General features: G+C 42.4%; 1 protein-coding gene across 1 annotated transcript in view; it reads right to left on the bottom strand.

Moving 5' to 3' along the window:
- The window catches only part of LOC126163173 (UDP-glucosyltransferase 2-like), a 188,681-nt gene extending 175,118 nt beyond the window's left edge, over positions 1-13,563 (bottom strand). The window contains exon 1 of the mRNA XM_049920122.1: positions 13,506-13,563. Coding sequence (XP_049776079.1) covers positions 13,506-13,512 — 7 coding nt within the window. The 5' untranslated portion in view covers positions 13,513-13,563. The remainder of the gene's footprint in view (positions 1-13,505) is intronic.
- Positions 13,564-16,823: the final 3,260 nt, after the last annotated feature.

Consider the following 16,823-nt stretch of genomic DNA (forward strand, 5'->3'; position numbering starts at 1 on the left):
AGCTGAGCGCTCACTGCATTAGCTTTGCTACACCTCGCTTCCAGTTCTTTCACTATGTTGCCATCCTATGAGAATATGCATCCTAAGTACTTGAAACCGTCCACCTGTTCTAACTTTGTTCCTCCTATTAGGCACTCAATCCGTTTATATTTCTTTCCCACTGACATTACTTTCGTTTTGGAGATGCTAATCTTCATACCATAGTCCTTAAATTTCTGATCTAGCTCTGAAATATTACTTTGCAAACTTTCAATCGAATCTGCCATCACAACTAAGTCATCCACATATGCAAGACTGCTTATTTTGTGTTCACATATCTTAATCTCACCCAGCCAGTCTATTGTTTTCAACATATGATCCATAAATAATATGAACAACACTAGTGACAGGTTGCAGCCTTGTTTTACCCCTGAAACTACTCTGAAACATGAACTCAATTTACCGTCAACTCTAACTGCTGCCTGACTATCCATGTAAAGACCTTTAATTGCTTGCAAAAGTTTGCCTCCTATTCCATAATCTTGTAGAACAGACGATAACTTCCTCCTAGGAACCCGGACATATGCCTTTTCTAGATTTATAAAGCATAGATACAATTCCCTGTTCCACTCATAACACTTCTCCATTATTTGCCGTAAGCTAAAGATCTGGTCCTGACAACCTCTAAGAGGCCTAAACCCATCCAATTGGTCCGCAACTAATACTCACACTTTCCTTTCAACAATACCTGAGAAGATTTTACCCACAACGCTGATTAAAGAGATACCTCTGTAGTTGTTACAATCTTTTCTGTTTCCATGTTTAAAGATTGGTGTGATTACTGCTTTTGTCCAGTCTGATGGAACCTGTCCCGACTCCCAGGCCATTTCAATTATCCTATGTAGCCATTTAAGACCTGACATTCCACTGTATTTGATGAGTTCCGACTTAATTTCATCCACCCCAGCCACTTTATTGCACTGCAATCTATTGACCATTTTTTGCAGTTCCTCAAATGTGATCCTATTTCCATCATCATTCCTATCCCATTCTACCTCGAAATCTGAAACATTACCGATCGCATTTTCACCTACATTGAGCAACTCTTCAAAATATTCCCTCCATCTGCCCAAGGCATCCACAGGATTCACCAGCAGTTTTCCTGACCTGTCCAAAATACTTGTCATTTCCTTCTTACCTCCCTTTCGAAGACTGCTAATTACACACCAGAATGGTTTTCCAGCAGCTTGACCCATAGTCTCCAACCTGTTTCCATAGTCTTCCCACGATTTCTTTTTGGATGCTGCAATTATCTGTTTGGCTTTGTTTCTTTCTTCAACATAACTTTCTCTGTCTACCTGGGTTCTGGTATGTAGCCATTTTTGATACGCCTTCTTTTTCCTTTTACAGGCTGCCTTGACTGTATCATTCCACCAAGGTGTTTGCTTCATCCTACTTTTACACACTACTGTTCCAAGACATTCTTTAGCCACTTCTAGTTCTGTGTCCCTGTACCTTGTCCATTCCTTTTCCAATAACTGTAATTGACTACATTCAACTGACTGGTACCTTTCTGAGATCGCTGTTATGTACTTGTGCCTGATTTCCTTATCCTGAAGTTTCTCCACTCTTATCCTCCTACATATGGACCTGACGTCCTGCACTTTCGGCCTCACAATCCCAATTTCACTGCAGATTAAATAATGATCAGTGTCATCAAAGAATCCCCTGAATACACGTGTGTCACTCACAGCCTTCCTGAATTCCTGATCTGTTATTATATAGTCAATGACAGATCTGGTTCCCCTGCCTTCACAAGTATACCGGTGAATGTTCTTATGTTTAAAAAAGGAGTTTGTGATTTCTAAGCCCATGCTGGCACAGAAATCCAAGAGTAGTTTCCCGTTCCTGTTGGCCTCCGTATCCTCTCCAAATTTACCCATAACCTTTCCATACCCTTCTGTTCGATTTCCAATCCTGGCGTTAAAATCACCCATGAGCAGAACACTGTTCTTGTCCTTTACTCTAACAACTACATCACTGAGTGCCTCATAAAAACTATCCATCTTATCTTGATCTGTCCCTTCACAATGCGAATATAGTGACACAATCCTAATTTTCTTGCTAGACACTGTCAAACCTATCCACATCAGTCGTTCGTTTACATACCTTATTGCAACTACGCTGGGTTCCATTTCTTTCCTGATGTAAAGCCCTACACCCCATTGTGCTATTCCTGCTTTGACTCCTGACAGGTAGACTTTGTATTCTCCCACTTCCTCTTCTTTCTCACCCCTTACCGAATGTCACTAACAGCTAAAACGTCCAGCCCCATCTTACTTGCAGCCTCTGCCAGCTCCACCTTCTTCCCAGAGTAGCCCCCATTGATATTAATAGCTCCCCATCTCATTACCATTTGTTTGCCAAGTCGTATCTTAGGAGTCCCTGGTTTGTCAGTTAGAGGTGGGACTCCGTCACCTCCAAAGGTCCGAGGCATTTTGCTCTGATTGTTGCCAGCATCATATTTAAAGTACCAGGGAAGCAGGTTGCTAGCCTTACTTGCCCCGAGTCCCATTGGGTTTTACCCCTAACGGCTGAGGGACTAACCGGTGGATTTGGTAGTCTTTGCCGTATGGGCACAAAGGTGACCACGACTCAGAATATGTCCGAGATGCCCAGCCTTATTCCAAAGTAACTGGTATCCCGACTGTCGGGACCACTTACTTGGCCACTCATACGTTGCCCGTGGTTCATGAACTAGGACATGACTACAAGAACCCACACCATGAACCACTACAAGGTGGATTATAAAAAAAAAGTGTGCATTTCTTTTGGAGTGAAACTCGTATGATTGCTTTCATGAATATTGGTTCCATAATGTAAAGTAAACCCACCGTGTTAAGTATTAGTGATGGGCTAGCTGCCCTCAGTGCGTGAATCCGTTGTTTCGCCGGGCACTCCTGGTTCGTCCGGCTTTTGGTTTTGCGTCCTGCCGTAATGGCTTCCATTTATGCGGAAGCATTGTAAGAGTACGCTGCGCAACACAAGGCTCTCAAATTTTGTTGATGTCCTTTAGTGGAGCTGGTTTTACTGATGTTAACACGGGGGATTTGATCGTCTTGTGTGGATTTAAGAACAGTTCTTTCTGATTGTTGGTTTCAGTATGTGCCTTGCAAGGTTAAATTTTTATCTGGCTAGTGCCTCATACAGGGTGGTCCATTGATAGTGACCGGGCCAAATATCTCACGAAATAAGCTCCAAACGAAAAAACTACAAAGAACGAAACTCGTCTATCTTGAAGGGGGAAACCAGATGGCGCTATCGTTGGCCCGCTAGATGGCGCTGCCATAGGTCAAACGGATATCAACTGAGGTTTTTAAAATAGGAACCAATCATTTTTTTATTACATATTCGTGTAGTACGTAACGAAATTTGAATGTCTTAGTCGGACCACTTTTTTCGCTTTGTGATAGATGGCGCGGTAATAGTCACAAACGTATAAGTACGTTGTATGACGTAAAATTCCGCCAGTGCGGATAGTATTTGCTTCGGGATGCATTACGCGTGTGAAAATGGACCGTGTACCAGTTGCGGAAAAGGTCGATATCGTGTTGATGTATGGCTATTGTGATCAAAATGCCCAACGGGCGTGTGCTATGTATGCTGCTCGGTATCCTGGACGGCATCATCCAAGTGTCCGGACCGTTCGCCGGATAGTTACGTTATTTAAGGAAACAGGAAGTGTTGAGCCACATGTGAATCGTCAACCACGACCTGCAACAAATGATGATGCCCAAGTAGGTGTTTTAGCTGCTGTCGCGGCTAATCCGCACATCAGTAGCAGACAAATTGCGCGAGAATCTGGAATCTCAAAAACGTCGGTGTTGAGAATGCTACATCAACATCGATTGCACCCGTACCATATTTCTATGCACCAGGAATTGCATGACGACGACTTTGAACGTCGTGTACAGTTCTGCAACTGGGCACAAGAGAAATTACGGGACGATGACAGATTTCTTTGCAGGCGTTCTATTAGCGGCGAAGCATCATTCACCAACAGCGGTAGCGTAACCCGCCATAAAATGCATTATTGGGCAACGGAAAATCCACGATGACTGCGACAAGTGGAACATCAGCGACCTTGGCGGGTTAATGTCTGGTGCGGCATTATGGGAGGAAGGATAATTGGCCCCCATTTTATCGACGGCAATCTAAATGGTGCAATGTAAGCTGATATACTACGTAACGTCCTACCGATGTTACTACAAGATGTTTCACTGCATGACAGAATGGCTATGTACTTCCAACATGATGGATTTCCGGCACATAACTCGCGTGCTGTTGAAGCGGTATTGAATAGCATATTTCATGACAGGTGGATTGGTCGTCGAAGCACCGTTCACCGAATCTGACGTCCCCGGATTTCTTTCTGTGGGGAAAGTTGAAGGATATTTGCTATCGTGATCCACCGACAACGCCCGACAACATGCGTCAGCGCATTGTCAATGCTTGTGCGAACATTACGGAAGGCGAACTACTCGCTATTGAGAGGAATGGGTTACACGTATTGCCAAATGCATTGAGGTTGACGGACATCATTTTGAGTATTTATTGCATTAATGTGTTATTTACAGATAATCACGCTGTCAAAGCATGCGTTCTCAGAAAGGATTAGTTCACAAAGGTAATTGTATCACATTGGAACAACCGAAACAAAATGTTCAGACATACCAACGTTCTGTATTTCAATTTAAAAAACCTACCTGTTACCAACTGTGGGTCTAAACTTTTGAGCCATATGTGTGTGACTATTACAGCGCCATCTCATAAAGCGAAAAAAGTGGTCCAACTAAAACATTCATACTTCTTTATGTACTACACGAATATTTAATAAACAATGGGTGTTCATATTTCAAAAAACGCAGTGGATATCCGTTTGATCTATGGCAGCGCCATCTAGCCTGTCAACCATACCGTCATCTGGTTTCCCCCTTGAAGCTAGACAAGTTTCGTTCTTTGTAGTTTTTTTCGTTTGACGCTTACTTCGTGAGATATTTGGCCCGGTCACGATCAATGGACCACCCTGTATAAACGCTGTAACTGCTGTGTGCGGTAGTTACCTCTGAAATTGGAGATGGTGACTTGATGTTAGTCAAGACTGCCATTATGGTGACAAAGGCGCCATTACCAACACCTGTCTTGAACGAGATCGTATAATAGGGCTACGAGAAGCTGGATGTTCCTTCTGCGATACTGCAGAAAATGTTGCCAGGAATGCAGTCACTGTATATGAGTGCTGGCAGTGCTTGCGACGTGAATCTACGGTCAAAAGAAGACGAGGCTCCGCCAGGCCACATGGCAGAACCGAGAGGGATGACAATCGTGTTCGGTGAATGGCTCTGGCGCATTGTACTACATCAGCAGTGGTAATCTGAGCAAATTTTGGCACCACCAACAAAAACCAGTTACTTCAATGGCAGCTCCGAGCCACGCGCCCTGTAACGTGAATTCTACTGACCCAAAAGCACAGACATTTGTGACTTAATTGGTGTCAGGCAAGCCCTCACAGTAGGGCAGAGTGGAGGTCTGTTGCCTTTTCTGATGAAAGCTGCCTCGCTGCCAGTGATGACCGTATATTCCTTAGAAGACCAGTTGAAGCCCTGCAACCAGCCTGTCTGCATACAAACTGGACCCACACCCGAGGTCTGGAGTGCTGTTTTGTACGGCAGCAGGAGCACTGCCGTGTCCCACGCACCTTCGTACGTCAGTCTGGAGATTCGAGTTGTTATGCTGCCATTCATTAACTGCATCCAGCGGGGTGTTTATGAACTGGATAACGCTCGTCCATATACCAATGTTGTAAACCAATATGCTCTTCAGGGTGTCGAATGTTGCCTTGGTCTGGTCGATCACCAGATCTGTCCCCAATCGTGCACATATGTGGGACATCATTGGAGGACAACTCAAGAATCGTAACTTCCTGGCAGATTAAAACTATGTGGCGGACCGAGACTCGAACTCGGGACCTTTCGCGGGCAAGTGCTCTACCAACTGAGCTACCCAAGCACGACTCACGCCCCGTCCTCACAGCTTTACTTCTGCCAGTATCAGGTCTCCTACCTTCCAAACTTTACAGAAGCTCTCCTGCGAACCTTGCAGAAGCAGCACTCCTGAAAGAAAGGATATTGCGGAGACATGGCTCAGCCACAGCCTGGGGGATGTTTATAGAATGAGAGTTTCACTCTGCAGCGGAGTGTGCTAGTTCTGAAAGGTTCGCAGGAGAGCTTCTGTAAAGTTTGGAAGGTAGGAGACGAGGTACTGGCAGAAGTAAAGCTGCGAGGACAGGGCGTGCGTCGTGCTGGGGTAGCTCTGTTGGTAGAGCACTTGCACACGAAAGACAAAGGTCCCGAGTTCGAGTCTCGGTCCGGCACACAGTTATCTGCCAGGAAGTTTAATATCAGCGCACACTACGCTGCAGAGTGAAAATCTCATTCTGAACTCAAGAGTCATCCACAACCAGCATTAACCGCCCCTGCATTGACCGTCCAAGTGAAAACAGACGCGTAACTCCATCCCACAAACTGACATCCAGTACCCGTATGACGCAAGGCACGCACGTTTGCGTGCTTGTATTCTACATTCTGGCGGTTGCACCGTTTATTAATGTACCAGCATTTCAAGTTTGCACTCGTTTATCTCGCGTTTACATTAACCTCTGTCTTGCATAGTTAATCACTGAAATATATTACCTAGGGAAATGTATACCAAAAATTTCATTACTCTATGTTAATAAATTTTTGTTGCTGCGATTTTTTTCCCAGTCAGTGTAGAAGTTTTGTAGCCCAGATCGCAGTCGATGTATTTCCTGATTATGAGTTTCAGAAAACTTATATTGCCACATTCGGATCACCAGATACGTGAATTATAAAGCATATTGCAATCTCTCCATTGAACCATAACTGAATCAGCAAGACACAGAGGTGTGAAATACATAAAATAGAGCACATACGCTGCTGTCAGATGTGTGTATTTTGAGTACTAACATACATCTTAAGCTGGAGTTCTATTGGGGTATTTGTGAACCACCACTACACAAAAAGTAATGCAGACAACTACCACTGGTCGTATTTTGAGTACGGAGACGGTTACTAACATACATCTTGAGCTGGAGTTCTATTGGGATATTTGTGAACCACCACTACACAAAAAGTATTGCAGACAACTACCACTGGTCGTACAAATTTGAGGTTTATTTTTAACTTTGCACATTGATTTCAACCACAGAGCGATCATCTTCAGTGCAAGACTAAACCCAGAGGACTCGCATAACCACGCACAAAACATAACTTTAAACATTAGTGTTAACAGTGAAGAACATACCAGCTAGCAGTTAAGATTCAAATTAAGCCAGATTCTTACTTATTTGCCGCTTACCTGTTTGCAGTGCACAAATCTGACAGCGACGTATGTGCTCTATTTGATATATTTGACACCGCTGTGCCTTGCTTATACAGTTATGGTTTTTATTTTGGTGTACTTAGTGTTTCATGGGAGTGTCTTATCCGTGGGTTTACCTTCATGTTAACAGACAGTTGGCAATGTGCCACATGTAGTGGCTTTATGATGAGCATAACCGATGGCAATATAACTTTCCTGAAACCAGTTATCAGGATGAACAGGGTGTAAATTTTAAGTTGACAAGCCAGAATTACTCGAAAAATAAGCTTAACACGAAAAAATGAGTAGAATCCAAAGTTGATAATTTTTATGAGGGACATCTGGTGATGCTAAAACTAGCCCGCCACCCCAGCCCCCTCGGGATGGGGCGGGAGGCAAATTTCAAATTTCAAATGGGAACCCCCATTTTTTATTGCAGAATCAGATTCTACATAAAAAAAACAAGTACATTTGTTTTGATTCTTGGTAGTTGGCGCTGTAATTTAAGAAAATCCATGTTCTCAATTTTACGTGGAAAATGGTTGCGGATAAATAAAAAATATTTATTTACTTCGCAAATTTTTATTCGCTAAAACTAAGACTCTCCCTCTGTCCCCATAGCGTGGGGTTTGAGAGAGAGGAATTAGAGTTTTACAAATACTAATTTTTTCCGCAGATTCGGATAAGTTTTGTTTGTTTCGTGGTCATGACGCCATACAACTTTTAATTATCAAACTCATCTGACTAGCTAACTATCCAACCAAACAGCCTACTTAGTATTCTTTCGCCTCAAAGAGGCCTTTAGTGTACGCTTTCCAACTACTCACTCTGTCCTCTATATTTAACAGTCGAACTCGCATTGCAGTCTTAATGTTACCGCCCTTGCTTTCAATTTCACCGAAGGTTGCTTACACTTTCCTATATGCTGAGTCATTCATTTCGAAAATAATATCTTTTTTCAAATTCTTCACAGTTTTCACGTACGCATTTCGCCTTAGCTTCCCTGCACTTCCTACTTATTACATTCCTACGTGATTTGTATTTCTGTAGCCGGCCGGCGTGGCCGAGCGGTACTAGGCGCTACAGTCTGGAACCGCGCGACCGCTACGGTCGCAGGTTCGAATCCTGCCTCGGGCATGGATGTGTGTGGTGTCCTTAGGTTAGTTAGGTTTAAGTAGTTCTAAGTTCTAGGGGACTGATGACCTCAGAAGTTAAGTGCCATAGTGCTCAGAGCCATTTGAACCATTTGTATTTCTGTATTCCTGAATTTCCGTGAACAATTTTATACTTGCTTCTTTCGTTGATCAACTGATGTACTTCATCTGTTACCCATGGTTTCTTCGCTGTTGCCTTCCTTCTACCTACATTTTTCTACCCAACTTCTTGCCCTTTTTTTGGAGATGACCATTCCTTAGTACTTTCATATCCCACTTCTTTGCACGACGATTCTTGCTTTTTAGTTTCTTAAACTTCAACCTACCCATCATCACCACCAAATTCTGATCTGAGTCGGAATCTCTGCCTGACCACGATGTAACCTAACTGAACTCTTACTGTATCACCCGGTCTTTTACAAGTGTATCTTCTCCTCGTCTGATTCTTGAACAGAGTATTCGCTATTACCACCTGAAATGTATTAATAATTAGTCTTTCTCGTCTCCTATTTCTACTACCAAGCCCATGTCCTCCTGTAACCCTTTCTTTTACTCCTCCTGTAACACAATAGCTTAGACGCTACATACCTTTTGTTGATTCATTTAGCTTTCTATTTTGTTCTACTTCCCATCGTTCAACTTCTGTAATTATCGTATGATTAATTCGATACTGTAATGAAGTGCAATCTCTGTAACATGCACAATATGCACAATATGAGCAAATGATGTTTTGTCTTTCTCATATAATCTCTCTGGTTATCTTTGAGGTTGAATAATTTTGTTTAAATAATTTTTTTTGTAGAAATGTCAATATGTGCAAATGTTCTGTTTTATTTAATGTGTTTGGTTGCTGTTATGTAAACTGCTGACCTTCACTTAGGGTTCTTAGTTATTTCATAAGGTGTTGTGGTTCCCCTCGGGAACGGAAGCATGCAGCGTGCACAAATTGTGGTTGGCATGGATAGAAAGGTGGAACAAAGAGTCAGTCGGGGACGAATTACCGAGCTGTCAACTGCTCATGTGAACGTTGTGTATTGTGCTGGTTGCGAGAGAGGCTTTTCTTGACGCTTTCCGATGCCTCGGATGGATGGATAAAGACCTGGAACTATTCTGAAATTGGTATCTGTCATCGCCACCAAGAAATGACAGAGTCCAGCAATTCTATCTGCAAATCCACGTACCAACATGCACTCGCCACCACATTGCGCAATCACTGTAATAGAACAGAAGAACTATTGTAATGTACAGTGAAGGATCAGCTCATTGGATGTGTTAGTGTGCTTAGAAAGCAGATAGGTGGAAGGAGTATATAGAGAGTCTATACAAGGGCTGTGTACTTGAGCACAGTATTATGGAAATGGAAGAGGACGTAGATGAAGATGAACTGGGAGATATGATACTGCGTGAAGAGTTTGACATAGCACTGAGAGATCTGAGTCGAAACAAGGCCCGCGGAGTAGACAACATTCCCTTAGAACTACTGACAGCCTTGGGAGAGCCAGTCCTGACTAAACTCTACCATCTGGTGAGCAAGATGTATGAGACAGGCGAAATACACTCAGACTTCAAGAAGAATATAATAATTCCAATATCAGAGAAAGCAGGGGTTGACAGATGTGAAAATTACCGAACTATCAGTTTAATAAGTCACGGCTGCAAAATACTAACGCGAATTCTTTACATACGAATGGAAAAACTGGTAGAAGCCGATCTCGGGGAAGTTCAGTTTGCATTCCGTAGAAATGTTGGAACACGTGAGGCAATACTCACCCTACGACGTATCTTAGAAGAAAGATTAAGGAAGACAAACCTACGTTTCTAGCATTTGTACACTTAGAGAATGCTTTTGACAATGTTGATTGGAATACTCTCTTTCAAATTCTGAAGGTGGCAGAGGTAAAATACAGGGAGTGAAAGGCTATTTACAATTTGTACAGAAACCAGATGGCAGTTATAAGAGTCGAGGGACATGAAAGGGAAGCAGTGGTTGGGAAGGGAGTAAGACAGGATTGTAGCCTCTCCCCGATGTTATTAAATCTGTATATTAAGCAAGCAGTAAAGGAAACAAAAGAAAAATTCGGAGTAGGTATTAAAATCCATGGAGAAAAAATAAAAACTTTGAGTTTCGCCGATGACATTGTAATTCTGTCAGAGACAGCAAAGGACTTGGAAGAGCAGTTGAACGGATTGGATGGTGTCTTGAAGGGAGGATATAAGATGAACATCAACAAAAGCAAAACGAGGATAATGGAATGTAGTCGAATTAAGTCGGCTGATGCTGAGGGAATTAGATTAGAAAATGAGACACTTAAAGTAGTAAAGCAGTTTTGCTATTTGGGGAGAAAAATAACTGATGATGGTCGAAGTAGAGAGGATATAAAATGTAGACTGGCAATGGCAAGGAAAGCGTTTCTGAAGAAGAGAAATTTGTTAACATCGAGTATAGATTTAAGCGTCAGGAAGTCATTTCTGAAAGTATTTGTATGGAGTGTAGCCATGTATGGAAGTGAAACATGGACGATAAATAGTTTGGACACGGAGAGAAATGAAGCTTTCGATATGTGGTGATACAGAAGAATGCTGAAGATTAGATGGGTAGATCACATAACTAATGAGGAGGTATTGAACAGAATAGGGGAGAAGAGGAGTTTGTGGCACAACTTGGCTAGAAGAAGGGATCGGTTGGTAGGACATGTTCTGAGACATCGAGGGATCACCAGTTTGTTACTGGAAGGCAGCATGGAGGGTAAAAATCGAAGAGGGAGACCAAGAAATGAATACACTAAGCAGATTCAGAAGTATGTAGGATGCAGTAGGTACTGGGAGATGAAGCTTGCACAGGATAGAGTAGCATGGAGAGCTGCATCAAACCAGTCTCAGGACTGAAGACCACAACAACAATAACGAGACAAGTCGATCTGATGATGATAACTGCGACCGATATCGCTTACTGAACTGATAACCGGAATCTGCGATCAAAGGTCGGTTTGGTTCTCACGTATTTTCAAAACTCAGGTAATTGAACTGACTTTAGTTACAAAACGAATCTTACTTTTGAAGAACTGTTGGTTCTGAATTAAAGATATCATCTTTCATGTCTTCGTTCGTAACATGTAAAGTGACAAAGAATGCCACTACAAGAAGGCACCATCGGCATGAGTAAGGACGGGCTAAGTGGAAGGTAAGAGACCCTTCCCTCCTTTTCCTCCTCCCGTACACACACGTACAAAAGGTCTATAAAAGTTAAAAAGAAAAGTTCAGGAAAGTTCCACAGTGCGTTCCAGAGTGAAAACTGATTCTCAGAAATGCTGTGCACGATTCGGCATTAACTGCTCTTCGCTACTATAATGCATTTGTCCCTCTGTGCCCGGCGTAACAAAATAAATAAGCGTCGTTTTCCTTGCAGTGCTTCATGGACAAAATGCCGTTGCTGGTGTCGGTTAATCTCAGAATAAAGGAACACTCGTATGAATATATTCAGGTAGTATCAACGTTTCTACATTTGCTTACAGCACTCAACACCAGCCCGTTTCCGATTTTCGCTCAAAATGGGCAGAATACGTCGGAATAATTTCATACCTCAACAGATTCCAAAGTAATGCAAACTTCGATACATCTGTCTCACGTTAGATGCCGATACTCTTCAATCGTACTACGCGCGACATCGATGTTTTTAGCTTCACTAGGTTTGCCGTTGTCGAACGCAAACGAGTTTAAAAAATGTTCTGAAGGTGGTTGCCAAAAGTTGAGCGAAACGATTTATGTCTTCACAAAAACCATAAAATAACATTCAAGCGAAAATTTCTTTATTTTTCAGAACACCGTTTCTATAACCGCTTACTGTAAACAAACTATTCGCCTTAACTCTGCTATCTCCCCATACGAAGCTAAATATAAGAGAATTCTTGAATAGATTTACAGCATTCGAAATGCAGAAACTTATTTACTAGTGGGAGAAAATAACGCAGACGTGTGAGCATTTATGTGACCCCATCTTGGAAGGCCTTCGCCATAATTGAACATACGAAGTGAAGATATTTACAGCATTTAAAGCATGTCTCATTCCTCCCTCGTGTCAGCTTTCACACACAACTCCTATTGGCGCAGGAGCAAACCTGCAGTCAAATGTTTGTGCTGTTTCACTAGGTTGATTGACTACGTTGTAACCTGTGACGCTATACATCCGAGGTCGAAACACAGGGTTACACCAATAGGCCACGAGAAAATGGTTCTTAATAATATGATCACCTTTCAGTTTTCAGTGAAGATAGTAGCAGTTATCCATTCATTAACGATTCCAAACATTTTTACTGTGCATTTTCACCATAGTACACTCTTTTGCATTGAACCCAATCACTGAATACAATTTACATGCAACGTTAGTCTTTGCTTTTGCAGCCATATTTAACAGTGACGACAATATGAAAATATTTGTTACCAGTACACAGACGATCTTCGTATTATGTTGTACAAGTGCAGTATTACCACTAAAAGTTGTCAAATATTCTAAAGAAACGACTCCTGTTTTTAGGTACCCTTTGGAGGAAGGCAATAAATATTTCACGGCTATATGGTCAATGGTCGCACCAATCTTTCGCGGTGCACTTCAGATAAACAAACACATCTTTTATCCCACTGAAATACGATGCAATCAAGCTAATAATAGAACCTTTGCTTGATGAAATTACCTGAACGACGATGACCATTCTTCCTAAATATGGTCCGCTTTTTGGACACAAATTATAATTATAGAGAGAACTATTAGAGAGACTGATTTCAGAAAGGCATTTCGTTCCTGTTTCTCATAAACTACGTGGTTGTTTGTAGGCCATGCAACTGTGAAACACTCCGTTCTACTTAACATAAAGCTACACTACAGCGATGTCCTGTTCTCACATGGAAAACATTGCAGTGCCGTAACGTGGTACTTACCGGCCATCGTAGCTGAAGACCGCCGTTACAGCGCGCTGAACCTCTCCCGTAAGCTGCACGGTAATACTGACTCACTCTAACTCCTGCTACGCTGTTTCTACTGCAGATGACGTCACGTACACGTCCTTGGTGACGACAGAGGCAAGCGACTGCGCCAGATGCAGAGAGGTTCAAATGGTTCAAATGGCTCTGAGCACTATGGGACTCAACTTCCGATGTCATAAGTCCCCTAGAACTTAGAACTACTTAAACCTAACTAACCTAAGGACATCATACACATCCATGCCCGAGGCAGGATTCGAACCTGCGACCGTAGCGGTCGTGCGGTTCCAGACTGTAGCGCCTTTAACCGCTCGGCCACTCCGGCTGGCGATGCAGAGAGGCAGAGGATTCTATACGTCTCCGTTATCTACGTGTCTGATGCGACTGCCACTATCCCGTGACGTAACGTGACTGATAAGCTCGGTGATATTTCATTTCATTCTGTTGAGCGCGTGACAGCAAAACAGTGAGACAACTTCATTGCGCTGTTATTAGGTACTAGCTTAGCGCCCTCTGCTTCGCTGGCTGGGGACTGTGTAGTATAGTCTTGACCCTGCTGTTCTGTTCGGGTGTATATTACCCGAAATGCTTATAAATTCGTCCATCTCTACACCCTACATCTCCTTTCCCAAGGTGGCTTCCATCAACTCCCCCTCCCGGATGATGCCCTCTCTCCCTCCATTTATCCCTCCTATCAACTCTGATCCTCCCTCCCCCTCCTTTCCTCTGTCCTTTCAATGGGCTCCCTCTTCCCCCCTTCCGTCCTGTTTTCTCCCCACTAAACCTCTCCCTACCTCCTTTCTCCCCCCCCCCCCGAGTCCTTTTGTATTCCCCTCCTCTGCCCTACCCCACTCCCAGTCGCGTCTGCCCAGCGCCCCCCACCCCTCTTATGGGTCCTCATCCTCCATCAGCTCCTTTCCCGGCTCCCCCCCCTTCGCTTTTACTCTCCTTCCCCCCTTTTTTATTTTCCCATCATCTGTCCAGTTTCCCCCCAACTGCTCTCGGCTGTGGTATGTCACATTTGCCAACTTTTTAGTGCAGTGTTCCAGTGACTGTTGAGTGTAGTTCGTCTTTCTCGTGTTGCGAACAGAAACCATGCTATCGCTGGGTGTGAGTTTTATGTCTTTTCCGAACAGAAACCAGACTGTCGCCGTGTTTTTTTAGTTCTCTGTCTATTGTTTTACCTGTCTGCTTTGTATGTATTTTCTTAGCGTCATCATCCCTCTGTTCTTTGTTTTAAGTTCCACGATTTTTTTCGCCATGTTACTCTTTAAGTCTCCGATTTTATCGCCTGTTTTTATTATTTATTCTCTTCATCTTTCTAACAAAGTCTGTAGGCTGAAGAGCGGCATACTAAGCTGCTGCCAGCCCGCCCCCATCGGGGGGAATTGAAATTCAATAAAGGAAAAAATATATATATATATAAATTCGTTACTTATTATTTAAATATCAATACAACCTAACGAAATTTGATGACTTTGTCTAAAAATGCAAGGACAGTGCGTGTTTAAAAAAAGTTTTTAAATATTTTTACGTCATTTGGTCATAAACTTTGGTAGTTAAGTAAGTAACGTTTGGGTCATAGTGACGCGACATTAATAAAATTACTCTAACGTCAAATACTTTCTGACTGCCTGTTATATATTTTAGCAGTAATGACACTCATTAGTCATATTTGCTCTCAACATCCAACAAATCAACAACATACTCCGAACGTTATCAAGAGTGCCCCGGGAGTTACCAGGTATACAGGCAGCAGAATGAGTGATGTAAAAACTTCATCTGAAGAAGTATTTGGTGCAGCGCTTCGGAGTGAAATAACAGAGATATCAAATATTGAGTGACGACGGGTTTATTGTCAACAATGGACAAATAATGATGATTATATTTTTCACGCTTACTTAGAACACTTGAAACGTCCCCTTAGAAAAATTTATGAATTACTGTGTTGATAAACCTCTTACATTATCTGATCTTCAAACAGCTGAGCAGAACTGAACGTACTCAGGCATTTCTCTCTTTACTTATTCTGATCAACACTAAACTGACACACAATATTTTTAGCGCAACGCAATCTGACTTTCAAAAATCCGTACAAAAGAATGGCTCTGACCGACAATAACCTATACCATTCATGAATCACTTACCTCACAAAAATCTTCGTTACTCGAATTACTGCAATACAGCGAGCGCCACTACTGCCAGCTAAATAAAAGATTCTAACTACTGAAGGCACTAACTACTGATAGGCATAGTTAGCAAATGAAAGATTTTGATAGAGTACAAACAATGTATTTACCTTAATAGTGTTCAAAAGTCATTATATATATATATATATATATATATATATATATATATATATATACATACATATATATATATATATATATATCAGTTCATGACATCCATTCTTATAAATTTACCGTCTCTGATGGACACACGTCCAGATCATCCGCTCTCAAAGCTCCGCCTTCTCTCTCCCCACATCCACCACTGCTGGCGGCTCACCTCCAACTGCGCAACGCTACGCGCTGTCAGGGCTGCGATATCCAGACGGCGCGATTCTCGTACCAACCTCATGAAATTCTCGTATTTTAGTAAAAATTCTCGTACGTTTTGAAAATTTTTTATTCGTAGTATATATATACACAAAACCTTATTTACAGATGAATAAAACTATGAACAAGAATTTGTAATTATGAAACAAATTCGATGTCTACATCTTCTTCTTCCTGTTTCGTTTTATAAAGAGTGTCCGACGTCATTTTCTCGTACATTTCGTGTGTTGGCTCAAAAGTTACACATGTTCCGTTGTTTCCTAGTCGTTCTTTAATGCATTCAGAGGCAAGAAGTGCTTCATTCAGTGTACTGGTTTGGAGTCTGTTCCTAATTTTGGTTTTCATGAGGTGGTAGGCTGGGGTGGCCGAGCGGTTCTAGGCGCTACAGTCTGTAACCGCAGGACCGCTACGGCCGCAGGTTAGAATCCTGCCTCGGGCATGGCTGAGTGTGATGTCTTTATGTTAGTTAGATTTAAGTACTTCTAAGTTCTAGGGGACTGACGACCACAGCACACTCCCATAGTGCTCAGAGCAATTTTTGAACCATCGACTCTTTTCCGTGGACTCTAATATAATACCCTGAAATTAATCGGTGATAATCTTTCGCCCAGAATCTTAAACCCACTCCTGAATCTTCCATCTTCATTACGGATTTCCGGACGCACAGGTTAACCGGAGCGAAAAGACTGCACCGGCCCTTCATCCTGTCTCATCCGAG

The sequence above is a fragment of the Schistocerca cancellata genome, chromosome 2, assembly GCF_023864275.1.
Source record: "Schistocerca cancellata isolate TAMUIC-IGC-003103 chromosome 2, iqSchCanc2.1, whole genome shotgun sequence".
Lineage (NCBI taxonomy): Eukaryota > Metazoa > Arthropoda > Insecta > Orthoptera > Acrididae > Schistocerca > Schistocerca cancellata.